Below are 18,481 nucleotides of genomic sequence, written 5' to 3' on the forward strand. Positions count from 1 at the left end.
CATGCAGTTAAAGCTTAAAGCAGGAAATTATGTATTTGGTTAACAAGATACCTTGCAAAAACAGCCCCTTTCCCTTAGCATAACTACCAGGTAGATTGTCCAGTGTAATTAGGCTATGCCCATCAAGTGAGAGAATATTGCTCTGAACCACAGAAATCACTCTAATGATTGTAGCCTGACTGTCACAAAGATGCTGGATCCGTACCAGGCACAGACTAGAGTATGGCAAGTGCCAAGTCACTTGAATACTCTTGTAGCAATTTCCCCTCCAAAAAGTATATTGGTACTTCTAAAAAACCAATTAATACTTCTTTTGCTTTGGAAAAAGCTAACTGTTCTAACACAGCAGCTAGGTAGCTGCAAAACGGGCTTCAGTCCATTACAGGCTAGGTTTAATTCAAGCCATGACTGACCTCCTTCTTTCCAAAAGGCTGCATGCCACCAGCTGCACAGGGAATTCTCATTTGCCAGCAACAGAGAAGCCAGAAGATTTTGTGGAACTTGGCTCTGCTTTTACCATGTGCTTTTCCAGCATCAGACTTGCAGCTTCTCTCTTTGTGTAAACAACTGAAGAACTAGGCTCAGTTACAGGCTATGCTGTTTGGATACTCTTCCTTCGCCTTATTTGTATCTTGATCAGTAGCTGTCTACACATCCAGAAATGGTGGTTTCTAGTTTTATTACTGATTCTTTGCATCTTCTCTTTCCATTAAGAGCAGGGAAGCAAGCCAGTTCCCAGGCTGTGTCCTCAGACTTGTTGGCCACATGTGCGCTGGCAGCAAAACGCTGTTCAGGTTTCCTCGAAAGCGAGCCTTTTAGAAAAACTGAACATCATGCTACACTTGAACAGCTGATATGGAAAGAACTTGATTTAAGAGCTCGCCAATCCCTCTCTCTTACATTATACAAACATGTGGTTGTGGAAGACTGCCAACATTAGCGTCAGAATGCTCTGCTAGATCCCCATGCAGCAGCATTAACTGTGACCCCTGAAGAGAAACAATATGCATCCCATGTCCCAACAATCAGAGCAGGAAAATGGAGGTCAGATAGGATGAATGACAACAAAGTGCTACCAGACCTTCCTTACTATACCGTGACCACAGGGGTTGGGGGAAGGAGTTCATTCCCTTGACTGATCCTAGCAAATCTTGTCCACGGCAACACTGTCCTTTAGGAAACAAACAATAGAAAGCAATTGCAGAAGCCAGATATGCTTGTGGATGGCAGTTCTATCTCATCAGACAGTGAACAAGAAAGGACTGTATTTTTAACCTTCACATGCTCGTCAAGTTATACAGCAGGATGCATATAGATCAGGCAGTCTTAAGATCAACAGGTATTGTCATTTGAAGCATTCCCCCTGCTTTGTACTACATTGCTGGAATTTGTACATCAAGCTTCTGGTGAACATGAGACACACACTATAAAGTATGCTGCTGATAACATTTATCTGATGTACTCGTCTTCAGAGATGCCTGATATATCTTCATCCGTACTCTCTGAATCTGGCAGGTTGCCCCAGAGCAGTAAGTCTGTACCTTTAAAAAATGCAAATAACTTCTATGTTAACCAAGTTAACAAAATATTCCCAAAGCCACTGGTGAAATTCAATAAAGGAAGTAACAAACAATAAAGTTCTATATTGAGGAAGGGGCTATTCATTTAAAGATATGGCCAAACTTTTAGTATTTGAGTTTCTGTAAAGAGTTGTGCATAAACAGAGTATTCTAGTAAGTGCAACTTATCAGGTCATAGTACTGCAGGAGTTTGAAAACAGCAAGTAGCAAAATCCCCCCACCCCTCCCCACACACAATTTTTAAAGTTACAGGAGCCCTAATGCAGCAAAATTGGTTATCCCTGCCTCATGTTCTCAAAGAGCAAAAGTCCAGTAGCACCTATAAGACTAACAAAAAGGATATGAGCTTTTGTGAGCCACAGCTCACTTCTTCAGGTCTGAAGTGAGCTGTAGCTACCTGCCACTAATTTTGTTAGTCTTATAGGTGCTACTGGACTCTTGCTCTTTTCCACTGCTACAGACAGAGACTAACACAGCTACCCATCTTGATCTATCTTCAAAGTTCTAAAAAACAGCACTTTACAGCGACCCATAGATGACATTAGGCTGTTTCTAGGTGGATGTCTCACAATCAGGCTTTGGGTTGCCAGGTCCCCTGGAGCCCAAGCTGGGGGACAAGAGAGTCAGGGGGTGCACGTGGGAAGCAACTTACATTGGGGGGTGATTTTCATCAAATTAGCCCTGCATGATGGCCTTCACTTCCTTCACTTCTGCAGCAATGCTCCAGAATGCGCTCCTGCATGGTCTAGATCTCCTGGGCCCGTTCATCTCCACTCCCTCCCACCCCAGCCAGGTGAGTGGTGATGGGGGCAGACGCTGGGAGCAGAAGATGCCCCACTAGGCTCTTATAATTTTATTTACAGGACTGAATCAATGGAAATAAGGCAAGCAACTTGGTACATGTTTGAGGAATGGTGGTAGAAATATATAAGAAGAATGAAAGCAAACATACTCTTCTGAGTGACTAAACAAAGAAATTTATACAATTATAAACTAAAAAGTGGCCACTGTATTAGCTCCATTACATTTGCTGAGCTGTTGCAATGCCACAAGACTTTCACAAGCCTTCTGAGTCGAGAGCAGAACTGTAAGGAAAGTTAGACTGGCTGTTGGGCTCGGGGAAATCAAAAAGGCACAACCTGGGAAGTACACAGAAGGGCGACCAGTGTTGAAGACACAGGGGAACTGACAGGGCCCCAAGAGGCACAGCAGCTAATGTAAGGCAACAGGCTATGATTGCAAGGCTGAACCTGAATGAAAGAGAACCCAGGACAAGCATTTTTCCAGATCTACTGATAGGTGTGTGTGTGTATTTGCATGCATGTGTGTGCATGTTCACACACACACACACCACGAGGGGGGTGCTTTGGGAAACTGGTGTAATTAGGAAGTAGGTGTCAGGGCAAGGCCATAGAGTCATCAATTTTTTTCTTTTAACTTGCAGCTGCAAGAGAAACAGGAGTTTATCAGGCAAAAGGTGGCAAACCAACAAAGTAGACATTGCATTTGAATCTTGCCTGTCATTGAGGGAGATCACAACAGTCATTTATTCTTACAACAGCCCTTTGGGGTAGGTCAGGACAAGAGATTTCACAGTGGGATTTGAATCTAGATTTCCTGGCTTCAAACCTGTCACCTGCTCTTAAAACAACACAAATAAGAAAGCAAGCCTGGATGCAGGTCTTCAGTTAAATATTTGACCAATGAAGCAAACAATGCAAGACCATTATCAACTTCATATTTCTTTCTACTCTAGGGAAAACAGGCACAATTATTACTCAAGGTAAAAATTATGGTTGTGATTCTGGGATGAACAAGCAGACTGGATGACTGTGCATCAGACTCTGCTTGTGCAGTGGAAGAGGCAGTTTTGGGTGCAGTAGCATAAGATCAGGCAGTTCTGACTGTAGCAACTCATTAAAGATGTGCTTAAAAGCATGGAGCACAACACACTGTTCTATAAATGGTATGTTATCTATGCTGTTTAGTATCTGTATTAATTGCTATAGAGCATTTCTGAAAATCTAGCTCTCACCACCATAGGATTACTGTAACTTTGCTGATCAATTTGTCTCGGTCTAGCGATTTAAGAGAGATCAAGGGAATTGAAACTGATGCAAACATTCACCTGCAGTGTTTCCTCACCAGAATAATTCTTGCTAGCAAGCGCAGCATGGCGGAACTTGGAGTCAGTGATATACCTTTCTAAAGAGGCGACCCTTTGGAATAAAAACTGTAAGACAGATCACTTCAGGAGAATAAGAACAATCCTTAGATAGAGAACCAAAATGTTCCATACCAGAGGAGTCGAGCCTGTTAATTCCGAAAACGGCCTGGCTGTGAAACATCCAGAAGTGCCCATTGTTGCAGGAGAACAGGCAAAGGTTGCATGGAGCAATCACATGGTAGCCTACAACATTCCCACTGGAAGAGCAAACAGAATATCTAGCATGCATAGTTTTTGGTGAAAGGCTGGAGAGAAAAATGGACTGCAACATAAATACACTCCTGATAAATTGCAAGTTAATAAAAGATTTACATTTAGTGAGTGACTGAAAACTGAACAAAAATGTCCTTGGAAAACAATTTAGAAATACTCTGTGTGAAACTTTCACTCTCAAATGCACTTTTGCCTAAATACTACAGCAAGTATAGAATTAAGATACCAACCATTCTCCTCTGAAAAAAACTATGGCTGGGGTAGGCAACTTTTTTTATTCATCCTGTTTCTCTGCCTTCAACAGCAGCATGGTGCACAGAAATGAAAGAAGTGAAGCTTGCCCAAACCTCTTTCTCTCTCTGCCAGCTAAAACTTCACCTGCTTCGTTTCTACTCCTCAGGCTGCTGTTAAAGAAGCAGAGACATTAAAAGCACACCCTGACCCTATCAACACACTGCTCACCTGCATATCATACTGCTATAGTTTGGAGAGGTTTTTTTTAAGTCTTTAACTGAGCAGCTTATTGTGATTGTCATCTCTTATAAGTCTTGGAGATTTATGAATATATTTTTACCTTGCCTTATTAATACCATATATCTTCAAAGTGCTTGTATCAGTTACACAATTTTAAAACAGAAAATGTAAAACAAAAATGAACCATAAAGCATCACAGAATACCCAGTCATAAAAAATAGAAAACAAAAACTTATGTTCACTGAAACAATGTGCTCAACTTTCTACTTGAATGTTATCAGTAAGGGAAACCTGTGTGCACTGCCCACCCCCGAAAGGCATTGCATAACTTCAGTGTTGCCATGAAAAAGGCCCTGTAGCTTATTACTACCCACTGCACTTCCAACAGCAGAGAGTACAGAAACTACTGTAGAGAGTACAGACACGGGTCTCCCCCTTTCATGTCATGTTCTCTTCACAGTGGCAAAAACTGGACTGTCTGCTGGAAGCTACTTTGAGGGGTTACAAACTGACCTTCCCAATGTCCAATACCCACCAAATTTGCAGGGGACATAGTCCTCACTGTCCTCTGAAGACCCAAGTTTCAGAGAGATTGGACCCTGGGAAAGCCATGATCCACGGGTCCCTCCCTTTCCTGTCATTTTCTTTTCCCAGTGGCAAAAACTGGACTGTCTGCTGGAAGTTACTTTGAGGGGTCACAAGCCAGAAGGAAAGCCAGAAGGAGTTCAGACAGTCCATGCCTATACTGCCAGGGGAATTGATTGAAAGGCGCCAGACTGTCTGGCTTTATGAACAGCTGACAAACACCATGAAGAGGGCTTGGAACGAACACATGTTCGCCGGGAATGGGGCCTCACGAACAGCTTGCTCGCGAACAGCGGATTGGGCTGTTTGTGGCCTTTTTTTGTTCATATTGCTGTTCATGCCCATCTATAATTAAAACCTACTCCTTAAATTATGCCCAGAAACCAACTGAGGATGTGTAGTTGTTTTAGCACTAGAGTGCTAAGGGAATTCTTAATTACAAGAATATATAGAATTAATAATAATATTAATAACATTCAATTTATATACCGCCCTTCAGGTGGTATATAAGAAGTGGGCATTCTTAATTATAAACTTCTGTGATTATTGAGATTTAAGCTCAAAAGAAACAAGCAAAATTTCCACAAACTATTCAGGCTAGTGTTGAGCTTATATTGGGAGTCACAGGACCCTTGAGTATAAAAAGTCACGAGGAGGGGTGGATATGAGAGTGGAAATTGGGTGCACTGTCCCCTCCCCTTTCTTCCAGTTGCAAGATGTTGGCTGGATACAACCAAAGAGTCTGTATAGCTTGTACATGACAGCACATTGAATCAAACTACAATTTTACTTACCATTTCAAACAAGCAATATTCTTCAGTTTACACTGGCAAATTTCTGTGAAATAGCAGTTTCCAATGAAGTCAACAGTACTGGGGGCAGGGAGAGAAATATATAGTAATAGTTAAAATTAACATGATCATGGTTCCACAATGTTAGCTATTTAGTCGTCTGATCATAAGAATTCCAACAAAGTGCTAGTCTCTTTTGCTTATTTTCATTTACAAATATTCCTCATCTAATAGGTGCTGTAAGCCACTCCATTGTCAAAACAATACCGAGCTTAAATGATCATATGAATGTAAGTGGAGTCAGTCTTTATACCAGAGCTTTGACAGGAAGTCTTTTTTCTTGTATTCCTTTCAAAAATTGTCAAAGCAAGCTGAATAGCTGTCCTTCCAAGAACACACTTTAAAAAACCCTTTAAAATTTGAATGCCCATTCCTTATCTTCTATATGCACACTGTTTCTCCCTAAGATAAAGCTGCATTTATCTTGAGTTGCAACACTGCTATGACAATTTTGTTTGCATTAGATGCTGTTTAGAATGGAAAATTATTTAGTAATGTAATTTTATTCTTGTGAGGCAAAACACAAGCATCTAATGGTTGTTTGTCTATTAAACATTGTGGGCTCTAAAGATATTATTGCTTAGAAAAGCAGGATGATTGTTCATGCTTGCAAATGGTGCAGTATACCAGACCACCGCTCATAATTATGTCTCATTTTTGTTGGAAGTGGAGGACTTTATGCTGTCTCCTAGTTTCAGGTTTCAGAAGGGTGCTATGAGTTAGCAAGATAGAGAAGTCAAAGGTCTGTTCATCCTTCCTTTCTACTATCCTGGTGCTATCCGTCTGAAATGCAGCTTGGTACTCCTAGGGCTTCCTTCCTTCCATCTTTGCCTTCCCCTCTCTCTTCTCCATCCTGCAGCCATGAGCGCAGCACAAGCTTCCTGCATCTCTTGACATCCTAATTTAGATAGACTAGAATGCTAATTCCACTCTTTCCTATCTTAAGTAGAGTTCCTTACAATAAAGGACTCTTATTTCTTTGCTAAAGATAAAGCAAGCCCCATGTAAGTGTAGTGTCTCAACAGCATGCATGCACATGCTTAGCTATACCCACTAGGTTACTCTGCAATTTCCTCATCTCTCCCTTAGCAGATATACTTGTAAGAGGTCTTCAAATCCATTCTTGTCATCCGATAAACCAGCATATTTATTTAAAACAATCCTATTACTCCACAGGTAGAGGCTTCAGAATTGCTTCCTATGCTCGCGGAAGGGGCTCATCAAACACGGGATAAAGGTGCTTCATGCACAGGCTTTAATGCCAGAGTTCAAATCACTGTGATGAATGCTGAACACATTGATCTACCTTACACTGGCACAAGCGTAAGTACAAATGATGCTATTCTCTGGATTAATCATTAATGATACAAAACTTTTGTAGTGCTGGTATCTGATGAAGGGAGCTTTGACTCTCACTGAAAATCTTGTTGGTCTTTAAGATGCTACTGGACTTGAATCTTGCTGTTCTACTTCAGAGCAACTTGGCTATCCACCTGAAACATTTTTGTAGTATCTTGTCATTTTTGAGCATAAAATGTTCCACTGTATTTTGAGTTTTTTTATTTAGAGGTAGATCCTGCTATTTCTCAGAAATGGTCAGCAGAATCTTCCCTAATACCCCCATTTTCCTGGTTCCTCTTCAACAAATTATGACTGTAGCAGTTCACTGCTAAATAGAGAGCACTCTATGAAACGTGCAGCTGCTAATTTTCTGGATGGTCAATGATATCAAGTTTTGGCACATTCTCACCTAAATAATTTATCATCATGATCTGACTGAGAAGGGAAACATAATTAAGAAGGAACTACAGTTAAACAAATAAAGAAAAGTCTGATACTCTTTATTAGCAATTGACTGAACAAAAGTTTGAGAGAAATTGCATGGGAGAATGGGATAATTTGGAAACAATCATTCCCATCAATCCCTCTTGGATTCCATAAGGTTTCAGGGGCTAGAGAAGGCTGATTTCTCCCCCTTCCTTTTCCTCAAATTGATACTCAGTTGTTCTCAACATTCTTTACCTCCTAGATTTTTTCTGCCTTAATCAGGCTGGATTTTTTCTTTTGATTAATTTTCACAATCACATTTTTCTTTATACCTTATATACTCTCCAAGTTGACAATCACCTTTACTTTGCCTGTGACTGGCTTGCTTTTGTTGCTTTTCCTGTACACTCAAGGGCTAGCCACTTTTCTTTTAGACAAAGTATTGACTTTTTGACTCAGAGTTTCACTTCTCCACCAGCTTCTGATACTGGGATGTGGTCTATAAATGTAGCTTTTCTTACCTCGAGAACAAAGAAAACTCTAATTTTTAATATTGTTTCTGACTGGGATATATTGTTGCTATGTGAAGCAATAGATAACATTATTGGCAGCACTGTTTCTAAGCTGTGTAGCTATGTCACTTCATCTATTTGACTGATTGAAGTAATATCAGTAATTGCAATACAGTACAGCAGTGCTTCTGTCCAAGAACAGGTTTATTCAGACTACTATTATTTCAGTTTAGTTTCTGATTCTCATGAGGTTGAGGAACATCTATAGATTCTACTCCCATGTGTGAACATTCCATCAGCCTTGTCTTCTCTAGCTGGCTCCTTTATTTACATTTGTAGACCATTTCTCACACATAATGGTTCTCATACACAACAACATTAGCAAAGATGGCTTTAAAAGGGTATTAGATTCATGGAGAACAGGTTTATCAGTGAGTATGAGCCATGGTGATTAAAGGGAATCTTCACATTCAGAGGCACTAATATCTGAATACCAGTGCAAGAAGGCAACAAGAAGGAGAGGCTTTGACCTCTATGCCCAGTTTGTTGGCCCTCCAGGGAAAATGGTTGGCCACTGGGTGAAATAAGATGCTGGACTAGATGGACAATTGGTCTCATTCAGCACAACTCTTCTTATGTTATGTATGTTATATAATAATAGTTGCAAATATTAGGCACAAATTAGAAACAAATGTTCTTCAGTCCCCTTTGTAGTACACCCACCACTGCTCTGGGCAGACAGCATCAACCACTTCCACTTGTCATATAAGATGCAATAAAAAGGTGTAAAAGAAAGATTATGATGGTTTAATGTACAGTAGCTGAATTAACAGTCAACAGTTCCATCTTTCCTTGCAAGAGAATTCTTCTCAGCATCCATGAACCGGTGCTTATTCCTGAAAGGCTGTTGTTTTTCCCCCTTACAAATGAGGTAGTATGTTCATTGTTGCATTCATGTTGTGGTACAAATTTTACAGTGCTGAACTGCAAAGACATTCCACTAATTCACATGTCTTAAAAAACTTACTTTTAGGGTTAAAATATTCATAGTACTTTTTCAGTGGTGTTCATAGAAACAGATTCTCTATCTCCCAGGTGATGTATTTTAGACAAAACCTAATTTTCTGCCATAGGGAGTTTCCATGGTAGACAGGATTCAAACAGAAGGCAGACACCAGTGCTCAACTACAGTGTTACCAGTTTTGATTTATATTCATAATACAGGAGTTTTCAATACATTAACTTTTCCTTCAAGCAACCAATCAGCCCTAACAGAACACCTCCATCTGCCCTGTTTATCAATTATTACAGTATAAAGAAGCTGATAGAAGTAAGTAATTTCCTGAGACACTAAAACATTCTTTTTAATGACTCAGCTTGAAGTATGAGGCTTACTGAACTTTATTACTATACTTCTGTGAAAGTAACAGTCAACATTTTTTCATTGTTCAACAAGACTATAGTTATGTCATTTGTAATCACATGGAATTATTCCAATCAATATTTGTCATTACCTAAAAGTTATAAAATGAAAGATAAAGTTCTGGAGAAATGTTCACCTAAGGAAACAGTTCTATTATATGCTTTAAAATACCTTTACTTGTTATGAATTTATTTGAGTCTTTGGAAGATAGCTATGTTATAACATTCGGCATCACTCGTAGATGTTTTATCCTGTCTCCTTTTCAGATTGTTTGATGACTTTCCCTCCCTCTTTTAAACTATGTAAACTGTCTGAGGTGCTGACTGAATAATAAGTATTAATAATTATTACTGTTAGCCCGTGTTCAAAAAGAATGCTGCAAAATTGGGCCACCCACAGACAAGCAAGGGGTCTCCTCCTACCCAGGGGACTTCCCAGGTATGCAGAAAAATATGACTATTAGCTAACCTAAGCCAAATGAGGACTAAATATGCTTCAGAAGGGGAGAAAAATTGATAACAGTTGAGAATAAAAACACACAGCAGAGGGTAGAGAGGGAAGAAATAAGCCTACTCAAGCCTCTGAGAGCTTAGAAAATCCTGGAAGGGAAGATTTTGAGAAATAGGACGGGAGTTCCAAATTGTTTTCCTCTCCAATTCTTGTAGGCCCTCAGATTATAAATAATAATGGCTAATTTCTACTATTGCCCTGTAAAGGCCAAATTGAATTCTTTCTGTTTCTTATGCCTTCTCAGATAATGAATCAATATTTGTTGATATATGCAGCCAAATAGCACCTTCCCCCTTCCAAAATTAATGATAATAGTGTAATACAGACTGATACTGTACCAGAATCTTGTATAAATTTGGGAAGAAATGGATAAACTAAGAGCTACATTGATTGTAGTTTAATTGGTCAAGAATTAGCTGTGTGGCAGCGCTAGATTTTCTGTGTGTTATTTACCTACTCGTAGAGTATACTTGGAATTAGTGTACAGATGCTGCATATGCATCTAGTTCTCCACCACTGACATCACATGCAAATGGTGTCCAGTTAAATCCTCAAGTTATTCTTTAAATTCCAGAATTCAAGTAGCTGTTTTGAAATGGGGCACAAGAGTTTCCCAAGGGAAAATGGAAGGAAAACAAAGTGTTCATATGGCATTCCCCTTTTGAAAAAAACTCTCATCATGCCTGATTGCAAAGTTACTTTTTGAATTCTAGGGAGCTTAAGAACCATTTGAGGCTTTTGGCAGTACCTTCTAAGGGTGTGTGTGGAACTGTAAGAAAGTAATTAACTGAGTAAGAAACTGAGCATTCTCCCCATACAATGACAATACCGATGCCCTCTCTCTTATGCCATGGTGACTAAAGGGAAGTTCCATGTTCAGAGCAGTAAGCCTCTGAATACCAATGCTAGGAGGCAACATCAGGGAAAGGCCTTGGCCTCTGTACCCTCTTTGTTGGTCTTCCAGGGCAGAAGGCTGGCTGCTGAGTGAGGTTTGTCAGAGACAGCAAGTGTCCTACCCTGGAAAAACTACTTAAGTGTCCTTCTCACATAAATTCCTTAGAAAATGATAAAACTTGTAATTAGCTGGATGTTCCCCCCACCACCTTGACGTTTTAGTAGCTAGCCACTAACACTGAAGCTGATGGAAGGCAGAGTCTAGGTCATCCTGTGATTTCTACAAACACTTTGTGCTTTTGACTGTTACCACAGCAAATAAATAGACAGGAAACTGACTATTAAGAGAAGTGAAAGTGACAGTTCCAGAACAATGGAACTGCTGTACTGCTCATGGTAATGAGAATGGTACCATTTGGCTGCCTTTCATAATTAAATAGATGGATACTTCAAATTCTAAAGCACGCTTCAGGATCTGTCAAGCTGAACATAGCCCACAAGCCATGGAAGGTGACCAACCCAAATGCTTGGTTTTACTGTCTGCTTGAGACTATAAAAACAAGGAAGTTGTAACGCACCTTGCAAGCCACACAGCGCATAGTTGGTGGGTATCACAAGTTAAGCCCTATGAGAAAGTACAGAAGCAATTGTTCTGAAGTGAGTTTGGGGCCTTGAATGAATACAATGCTATCATATTTACCAGAAAGGAAGGCAACCCTGAATGTAGGACAACCCACCCTAATGTTATACACAATATTTTTTCTTATCACCATATATATATATATATATATATATATATATATATATATATATATATATGTATGTATGTATAACTTGTCTGTGACAATCTCCTCTTTTGGGGGAGCAGGAAACCTAGAAATAAAGTTTAGTCTTCCTTTTGTGTAAATATAGTGTGTTGCTACAATGATGGCCTGCATTGTAAGGGTGGGATAATATGCTAGTATAGGCAATGCATACTTAATTTTTTTAGCCCATGGGACAAGAGTGAATCTTATGGGTGGCTGTAGATTCAGACACATTGTGCTTCAGCTTGAAAGCAGTCAATTAGCTGCCCATGAAACCAGATGAAAAGCATTCAGATCTGAAAGCTGCATGTCATCCTGCAACTTATAACTACTGCGTTTCACTGTAATGAAGAGGTAAAGGTTAGAAAAGAAAGCTGGCATCCCAAATGGGTCATTGAGGCTGATCAACAGAACTCACGGTGAGGTATCTTCTGAGGACTTGCAAGCCCAAATAGGTATTTTTGGGAAGGACTGGATCTGGAGCCCCCGCCTCGACTCACCTGGTGGGAGGAATGTCTGTGGAGTAGAGGTCTGTGTCTGTGTCAGCCAGCAGCACCGCCTTCATGCCCCGGGAACTTAGCACTTGTTGGCAGAACCTGCAGCGCAGCAGGGACACGCACCTGTCCGCGAAGCTGCAACTGCTGGCTGACATGATCGGAGCAGCCTGGGCTAGGAAGGAGTCAGCTGCGCCGCAGCGTCTTCTCAGCAGACGATTCGCGTTCGAGGGGCAATCCGGACCCCGCTCTCAAGCCTTCTTCGGCGGCGCTTGCTCTCTGGTTGAATCGGCAGTGACTGCAGCCTCAGTCACGGGTCAGGGCCTCAATATGTAAGAGGTAAAAGAAGCATTGGCGGTGGAGGAGAAGGGGCTAGGGGAACGACTCCTTTTTACCTTCCTGGGGGAGCAATGACAAGGATGGAGAAGGGCTAGATGAGCATGCAAGAGAACAGGATGGGATTTCCCTCCAAGGGCCAATCCCGCGAGGCTGCGTCCCCTTCCGCTCGCCCTCCGGTTCTACACACCGCTTTCTCTCTGCCTTGCAGTTGGCCGCCAGGTACCTTTCTAGAACTTGCGCCCGCGGCTGGACCGTCACCCCCTTGTTACTACCCCGCTCTCCTGCCCCCAGTTCTGGGACGCTGCGTGGCCTTTGCGAGGAGCGGGGGAGGGAGCTGCCTCTCCTCCTCTGCCCTCGAGCCCCCGGCCTGCCTTCCCTTCCTCGGATGCTCAAAAGCAGAAGCTGAGGTCGTCTCGCTCACACTCTGTCAGTTTGAATCCGTCGCTTCGCCTCCCATTGGGGGAAAGTTGACCCGCCTCTGGAATCTGATTGGTAGAAACGTTTTGTCATTCACACTGGAGAAACTGGGCCGTTCTCGCCCCTCTCCCTATGTAAAGAGATTAAAGACACGCCTCTTGCTTCTGATTGGTGTAGTAAGAACTGATATTTGCATGCCCCGCCCTCTTTTAGTCGGGGCTGCTGGGTTGAGCCTCTGCCCTTCGGCTCATCCTGAATGGTCCTCATCAACATTTGCTAATACAGAAAAGTGGCGGGACTGGGGCAATGCAGGGAGGAAGGTGGAGCGAAGCAATTGGCTGGAGCAGCTGCTGTTCTTTGGAGGCCCATCTTCCGATTGGTGTTCCTTAGTGGAGTGGGCGGGGCAGTTGGACGGGGCTGCGGAGGGAACGGACGGCGGGAGTAGTAGCAGCCTGAGGGAAGCAGCTCTCGGGAAAAGGGCTCCATCTGTGCAGCACTGCAGGTAACAATTGCGCCTAGTATGGAGGAATCCGAGGCTAGGTCGTCTAGTACGGATTTCCCTGGACAGTTTGACTATCCCATAATATTTCCTGGAGGGATCGCGGTGAGTTGGAGCCGCCCCGCCTTCTCGAACTTGACTGCAATGCATGTAATACTAGTCTCCCGCCAGGATAGGAATCCCGCTCCGGAATAGCGCTCCTTTTAGGAAAGTAGAAGAACTCCATCCCATAATATTCCATATCGTACACGTTTGAGCAGGCAGTAACGCCCCACCCCCCGGTCTTCTACTAACCGACAGCAAGCAGTAGAAGTCCAGTAATGTCCTTTGGGACGGGATCGATGTTCCATCCCATAATATTCCCCACTGCGGCAGATAGGGGAGCCGCATCCCATGTTCTCCCGCAAGAAGGAATCTTCTCCCTCGGATTGCCGTCGTTTCGTAACTAAAACGAGGTCATTTTAAAGAGATTCTATTAAAACGTTCTCGGAACGGTACTTGTCCCGTAACAGACGTTTTCGGTTTGATTCCCTATAACCAAAGCAGTAGCTCTTCCCAGAAATTCCTAAGGGGTTCCCTAAATTCCAGAGGACTTTTTTTTTTTGCAGGACAGAACTTTCACCAGTCTTTAAAACTTCTCTTCTCTGAATATAGCCTTTTATATTTCTTTCTCTGAAATACAGTCTTTGGTCCATAATATTCCAGGATGGAAAAATGGCCTCTTTCTTGTGATTTTCCTCTCCCATTGTGTATAGAATACAAAACTTCACTTGTCAGCCTTTCCAGACCAGAACTTCCAAGCCTACAGCATTTTCTCTTCTGTATCCTCTTTCTGGTAACTTTAGCAACAAGCAGGGAAGACATGGTTGGGCTCTTATATTGGAACTTCACAACTTTTGTCCTGCCAGCTAAATGCCATCTATTAGCAGCTCAGTAAATCTCTTGCTTTTCCCTGAGGCCCTTGGGCTGGAGGACTAGGGTTGTCTAATTTATCGAAAGAGCTAGAAAATTTGACTTCTGGGATATTTGGTTTGGTGGGTCACAGATTGTGTACTGTAATGTTCAACCCCCTCAATATAAATCTCCAATAGCAATAAAAAGAAAAAAAATGTATACCCCATTGAATATCATGGCATTAGATCTTTGGGTTAAATAGTTGGAATCTTTTAAAGGAGACAACAGAGCTTGCAGGGTTGGTGAGGCACAGGGTTCATAGTAATTCTCCTGTGTATTTTTGGGAGAGCTTTAAATATGTTTGCAGCGTTGCTTCACAGCTGGTGGACAGTGTGTGCTAGTGGTAGCCAGAAATGTGCTTCACTCCTTTGGAGCCAGCCACACTTTCTCTTTGTTTGTGTTTCCAGCAAATGCTTTCGCCCTTAGTCTGTTACCCTTTACCATTTCCTGTCTCTGCTGGCCACATTGTTCCTCTCTTTGGATGTGGATCCAGGTTTCTTCTGTCTCCATCCCCCTCTCCTTTAGCATTTGTTGCCAGCAGTAGCTTGTAGTCCAAAAAAAAGTTGTGCCCTAACTTCCCCTGCTGAGAGACTTGCATCTGTCTTGCACACACTGAGCTACATTTCCCCTGGCTCCAAATAAACTTTGATGTCTACAGCAGATACTTAATTTTTTTTCTTTCCAGCATGGCAGAGTCCAAACCTCTGTAAAATTAACAATGATACACAATAAAAATATCTAAAGCTGGACTTTTGGCTGGACCTAAGGCTGCAGCTTTAGTTGCACCCAAAGGGACGAGTCCTGTTTATACAATAGCTTGTGATTTATGAGCTCCTGTAGTTCAGGTAATATGGGATTTGGATCTGATTTTTTTTAACCATATCATATTGCTCTCTCTCTAGTAGTTTTGCCTTTTAGCTAGTTGTGTGTGTGTGTGTGTGGGGGGGGGGTCATTTGTCTCTCCCCTTCATTTTCTTTGGTTCTTTCCTAGTAATTCTTACCTGCTACACTTGGGAGAAGGAGGTTATTTACCCTTTTTGCTGATTTGGTGCATTTTTTTCATTACACTGCTATTTGAATAGCTTGTACTTCCAGTTCTTATCTCTAAATTGTGTTTGTTGTTTTGTATGTGTTTATAGTGGGTTAACAGTTGAACAACTATTTGAATTTACAGGCATTTGAACTGAAGAAAGTGACTTTGGAGTTTCTTTCTCTCTTCTGCCATTTGGGATTTAATTTGCATCATCTCTGATTCTATTTAAAAAGAAGGCAGCAAGTCAAACCCACACACAACATGTTGTTGCGCAGAAGGACTTCCACTCCCTGGCTGTGCTATTAATGTTAGCAATCAGGAAAAGCCTTTGGGGGCTGCAGATTCTCTAGTCTGATGCTGCCGCTGCCGCTGCCGCTGCCAGTGCTGCTAAGGGTTTTGGTGCAGGGAATCCAAACTGCTGCCTTTTCCATATGCTGAGCTCTTCACATCTGCATATCTCTGCTGCTCTCACACACTCCATCTCCCACCCTCTCTCCATGGACTGATTGCTGTTAAGGAAAGCCGAGCCTGACCAAGTGATCGCTTTTGGGAAGAACACAGATTGCGTTATTTATCTTATTCTGGTGGATCTGTTCGGAGGAAAATCTTTTTTTTTCGGGGGGGGGGAAGAAAAACATGACGTCGCCCGCTAAATTCAAAAAGGATAAGGAGATCATAGCTGAATATGACACTCAAGTTAAAGGTAAGGATTTTTGAAGCAAAATAAGAATCTGCTGCATTTGTGTGTGTGTTTTACAGTCTCAACTTACAATGCAGGAGCTCACACACTACATGTTTGGGTGTGGAAGGGAAAAGCATTTGCAGATCGCTAGGAATTTGCTGTGCTTTCCAATTGTGCAATGTTAGAAGGGGTTGACAGCGATTATAGCTTCATGGGGTTGGGTATCATACTGTCTTTTAATATGTTTTTTAAAAAATAACGGTTCTGTTGCTTGGTAAAATCACAGAGGAATATATAAAATACATGCTTAGTCTTACAAATATGTTTATAGCAGAAAATGAATCATGGTTTGATTGTAAATAGTACCCCCCCATGTAAGTATTATCTTAAGGAGATTTGTTGTTTGGCAGTATTATGGATTTGGGTTTATAGGCTTTTTTTTAACAGATGTATGTACCAAAAGCCTTTACTCTTCATAAATGCCTTCTCTATGTGCCTATCATACACCTCTGGCAGCTGGCTGCAACGCCCTTCAATCTGAACTGCATATTTGTACTGCTAAACTCTTTCACTGATTCTGTGCTCTTTTTGAAAGATGTCCATTAACGGGTGTGTTACATTTGCTGCAAACAACAACTTGACAGGCATGCTCCCTGCTGGAGTATCTTGGTGACATTAGGCGAGTGGGTTTGGTTTCACATCATCACATGCCAGGGTGACAAGAGTAAAGAGATGCTTGCTCACCTAACCCTTTTGTGTCTGCAGAGTTTTCAGTATTTCTTCATACATATGTGCATATTGGACTCTTGTTTTTGTATATTTATAACCAAACAAAATGCTACTGATGGAGAGACTTTGAAGCAGTTCCTTGAATGAGAAGTGCTTGATCTGCTCCTGTATGCAAGAGTCCATGAGAGAATGGCTTTGAGATTGTGAGGAATTAAAAGGATTTTCTTTCTGAATTGTATGTGCTCCAGGGCTTGATCTGCTCCCATTTAAGCAATTGCAGAGTTGTTGAGGATTTGTGGGCCTCTTGGTATGATCTGAAGCATGAGACAGATAGCTATCTTTTCTACACTTGGGCTCTGTTACACATTTTTGATGCAAGACAGTCTTCCCAAAGGAGGTAGTGAAGTTGAGATCATCAATGGCTTTTAAAAAGTGTTTTGGGATTCCTGGGTTGGAGTCAATAGCCAGTCAAAGCGTATTTGTCCTTCACTCCTCTCTTCTTTCAATGTTAATGCAATCTCTTTTTGCTTGGCAGGCTAATTAGGTTTTTAGAATTCCAGTGGCCAACAGGAGGCACTGAGTCAGAAAAGTATGGTGTCTACCCAGTGGTGCATTGCTGCCTGAGCTGAAAGAGTAGGTGGTCTTAAAAAGGCAGTCTTCAAAATATATGCATAGAGACTTGAATTTCCTTTGTTTCAGGATACAGAAGGGAGGGTTCCCTCCTCCAGCTTGTTGAAACAATGCAAAAGGCATTGGTTCTCTTCAGAGGGACTTGTTCAAGTGTTGTAGCCTCCATTCTGCATAGAGGCCTATACTTTAGGGAAGGAATTTAAAACTATAAGGTAAGCAGTGGGGAAAAAAGAAAGCAGAAGATTTGTTTTAGCAGCTTGCAGCCCTATTGTCTTTTGCTGTTGTGATCATATGCTAAACAGAACTTATTTTGTAAGAAGACAGGGTAGCTGTAGTTTTCTTTGGAGAGTTGCTGTTCCACCATGGTCCTAAGTGATGCTTTGTCCCATACTATAAATAACCAAAATATTTCACTGAAAAACACAGATACTTGCAAATAAATTTTATGAAATGGATAGATGAATTAGTAGTTATCCATGTGCATTGGGTTGATGGATGGGAGGTATAGAAGTTCACTCTGATCACTGCAAGTGATGCCCAGCCTCTGTTTTCTGAACCTACATGATGTTGTCCATAGGCTCTCATTATTCCTACTATCACCTTTGAGCAAGATTATATTTTAAAGATACAGTTTTGAGGGCTAAATCAAAAAGAGTCCAGTAGCACCTTTAAGACTAACCAACTTTATTGTAGCATAAGCTTTCGAGAATCACAGTTCTCTTAGTCAGATGCATGGAGGGCAAGAAGAAACTGGTCAGATATATAGGTGGAGAGGGGAGGGAGGAGTAGATGCAAACAGTAGCTTCTGATGTGGAGATCAGTTTGCTTCTGTTAAAGAAGTCAGTTACTTCTGATAATGAGA

At 41.6% G+C, this 18,481-nt stretch overlaps 2 protein-coding genes across 6 annotated transcripts in view; one reads left to right on the plus strand and one right to left on the minus strand.

The window, feature by feature from the left end:
• Window positions 1–766: 766 nt before the first annotated feature.
• On the minus strand, window positions 767–12,538 carry FAM72A (family with sequence similarity 72 member A). Its single transcript, XM_054981331.1, has 4 exons — window positions 12,343–12,538; window positions 5,874–5,951; window positions 3,880–4,004; window positions 767–1,541 (listed from the first exon to the last, which is right to left on the minus strand). The coding sequence occupies exons 1-4, from the start codon at window positions 12,492–12,494 to the stop codon at window positions 1,450–1,452; spliced, it is 447 nt and encodes a 148-aa protein (XP_054837306.1). The 5' UTR covers window positions 12,495–12,538; the 3' UTR covers window positions 767–1,449.
• Window positions 12,539–13,508: 970 nt separating this feature from the next.
• SRGAP2 (SLIT-ROBO Rho GTPase activating protein 2) overlaps window positions 13,509–18,481 on the plus strand; it is a 305,908-nt gene continuing 300,935 nt past the window's right edge. For all 5 annotated transcript variants that reach the window (XM_054979474.1, XM_054979478.1, XM_054979475.1 and 2 more), the window contains exons 1-2: window positions 13,509–13,594; window positions 15,720–16,281. In XM_054979474.1, coding sequence (XP_054835449.1) covers window positions 16,215–16,281 — 67 coding nt within the window. In that variant the 5' untranslated portion in view covers window positions 13,509–13,594; window positions 15,720–16,214. The remainder of the gene's footprint in view (window positions 13,595–15,719; window positions 16,282–18,481) is intronic.

The sequence above is a fragment of the Eublepharis macularius genome, chromosome 5, assembly GCF_028583425.1.
Source record: "Eublepharis macularius isolate TG4126 chromosome 5, MPM_Emac_v1.0, whole genome shotgun sequence".
NCBI classification, from domain to species: domain Eukaryota; kingdom Metazoa; phylum Chordata; class Lepidosauria; order Squamata; family Eublepharidae; genus Eublepharis; species Eublepharis macularius.

Excerpts from the sequence above, each read along its gene's own strand:
- FAM72A (XM_054981331.1), bottom strand. The coding sequence starts at position 12,494 with ATGTCAGCCAGCAGTTGCAGCTTCGCGGACAGGTGCGTGTCCCTGCTG. Across the intron at positions 4,005-5,873 it reads AATATTGCTTGTTTGAAATG|TGGGAATGTTGTAGGCTACC; the intron begins GTAAGTAAAATT and ends TTGCTCTTCCAG. Across the intron at positions 1,542-3,879 it reads TAACAGGCTCGACTCCTCTG|GTACAGACTTACTGCTCTGG; the intron begins GTATGGAACATT and ends CATTTTTTAAAG.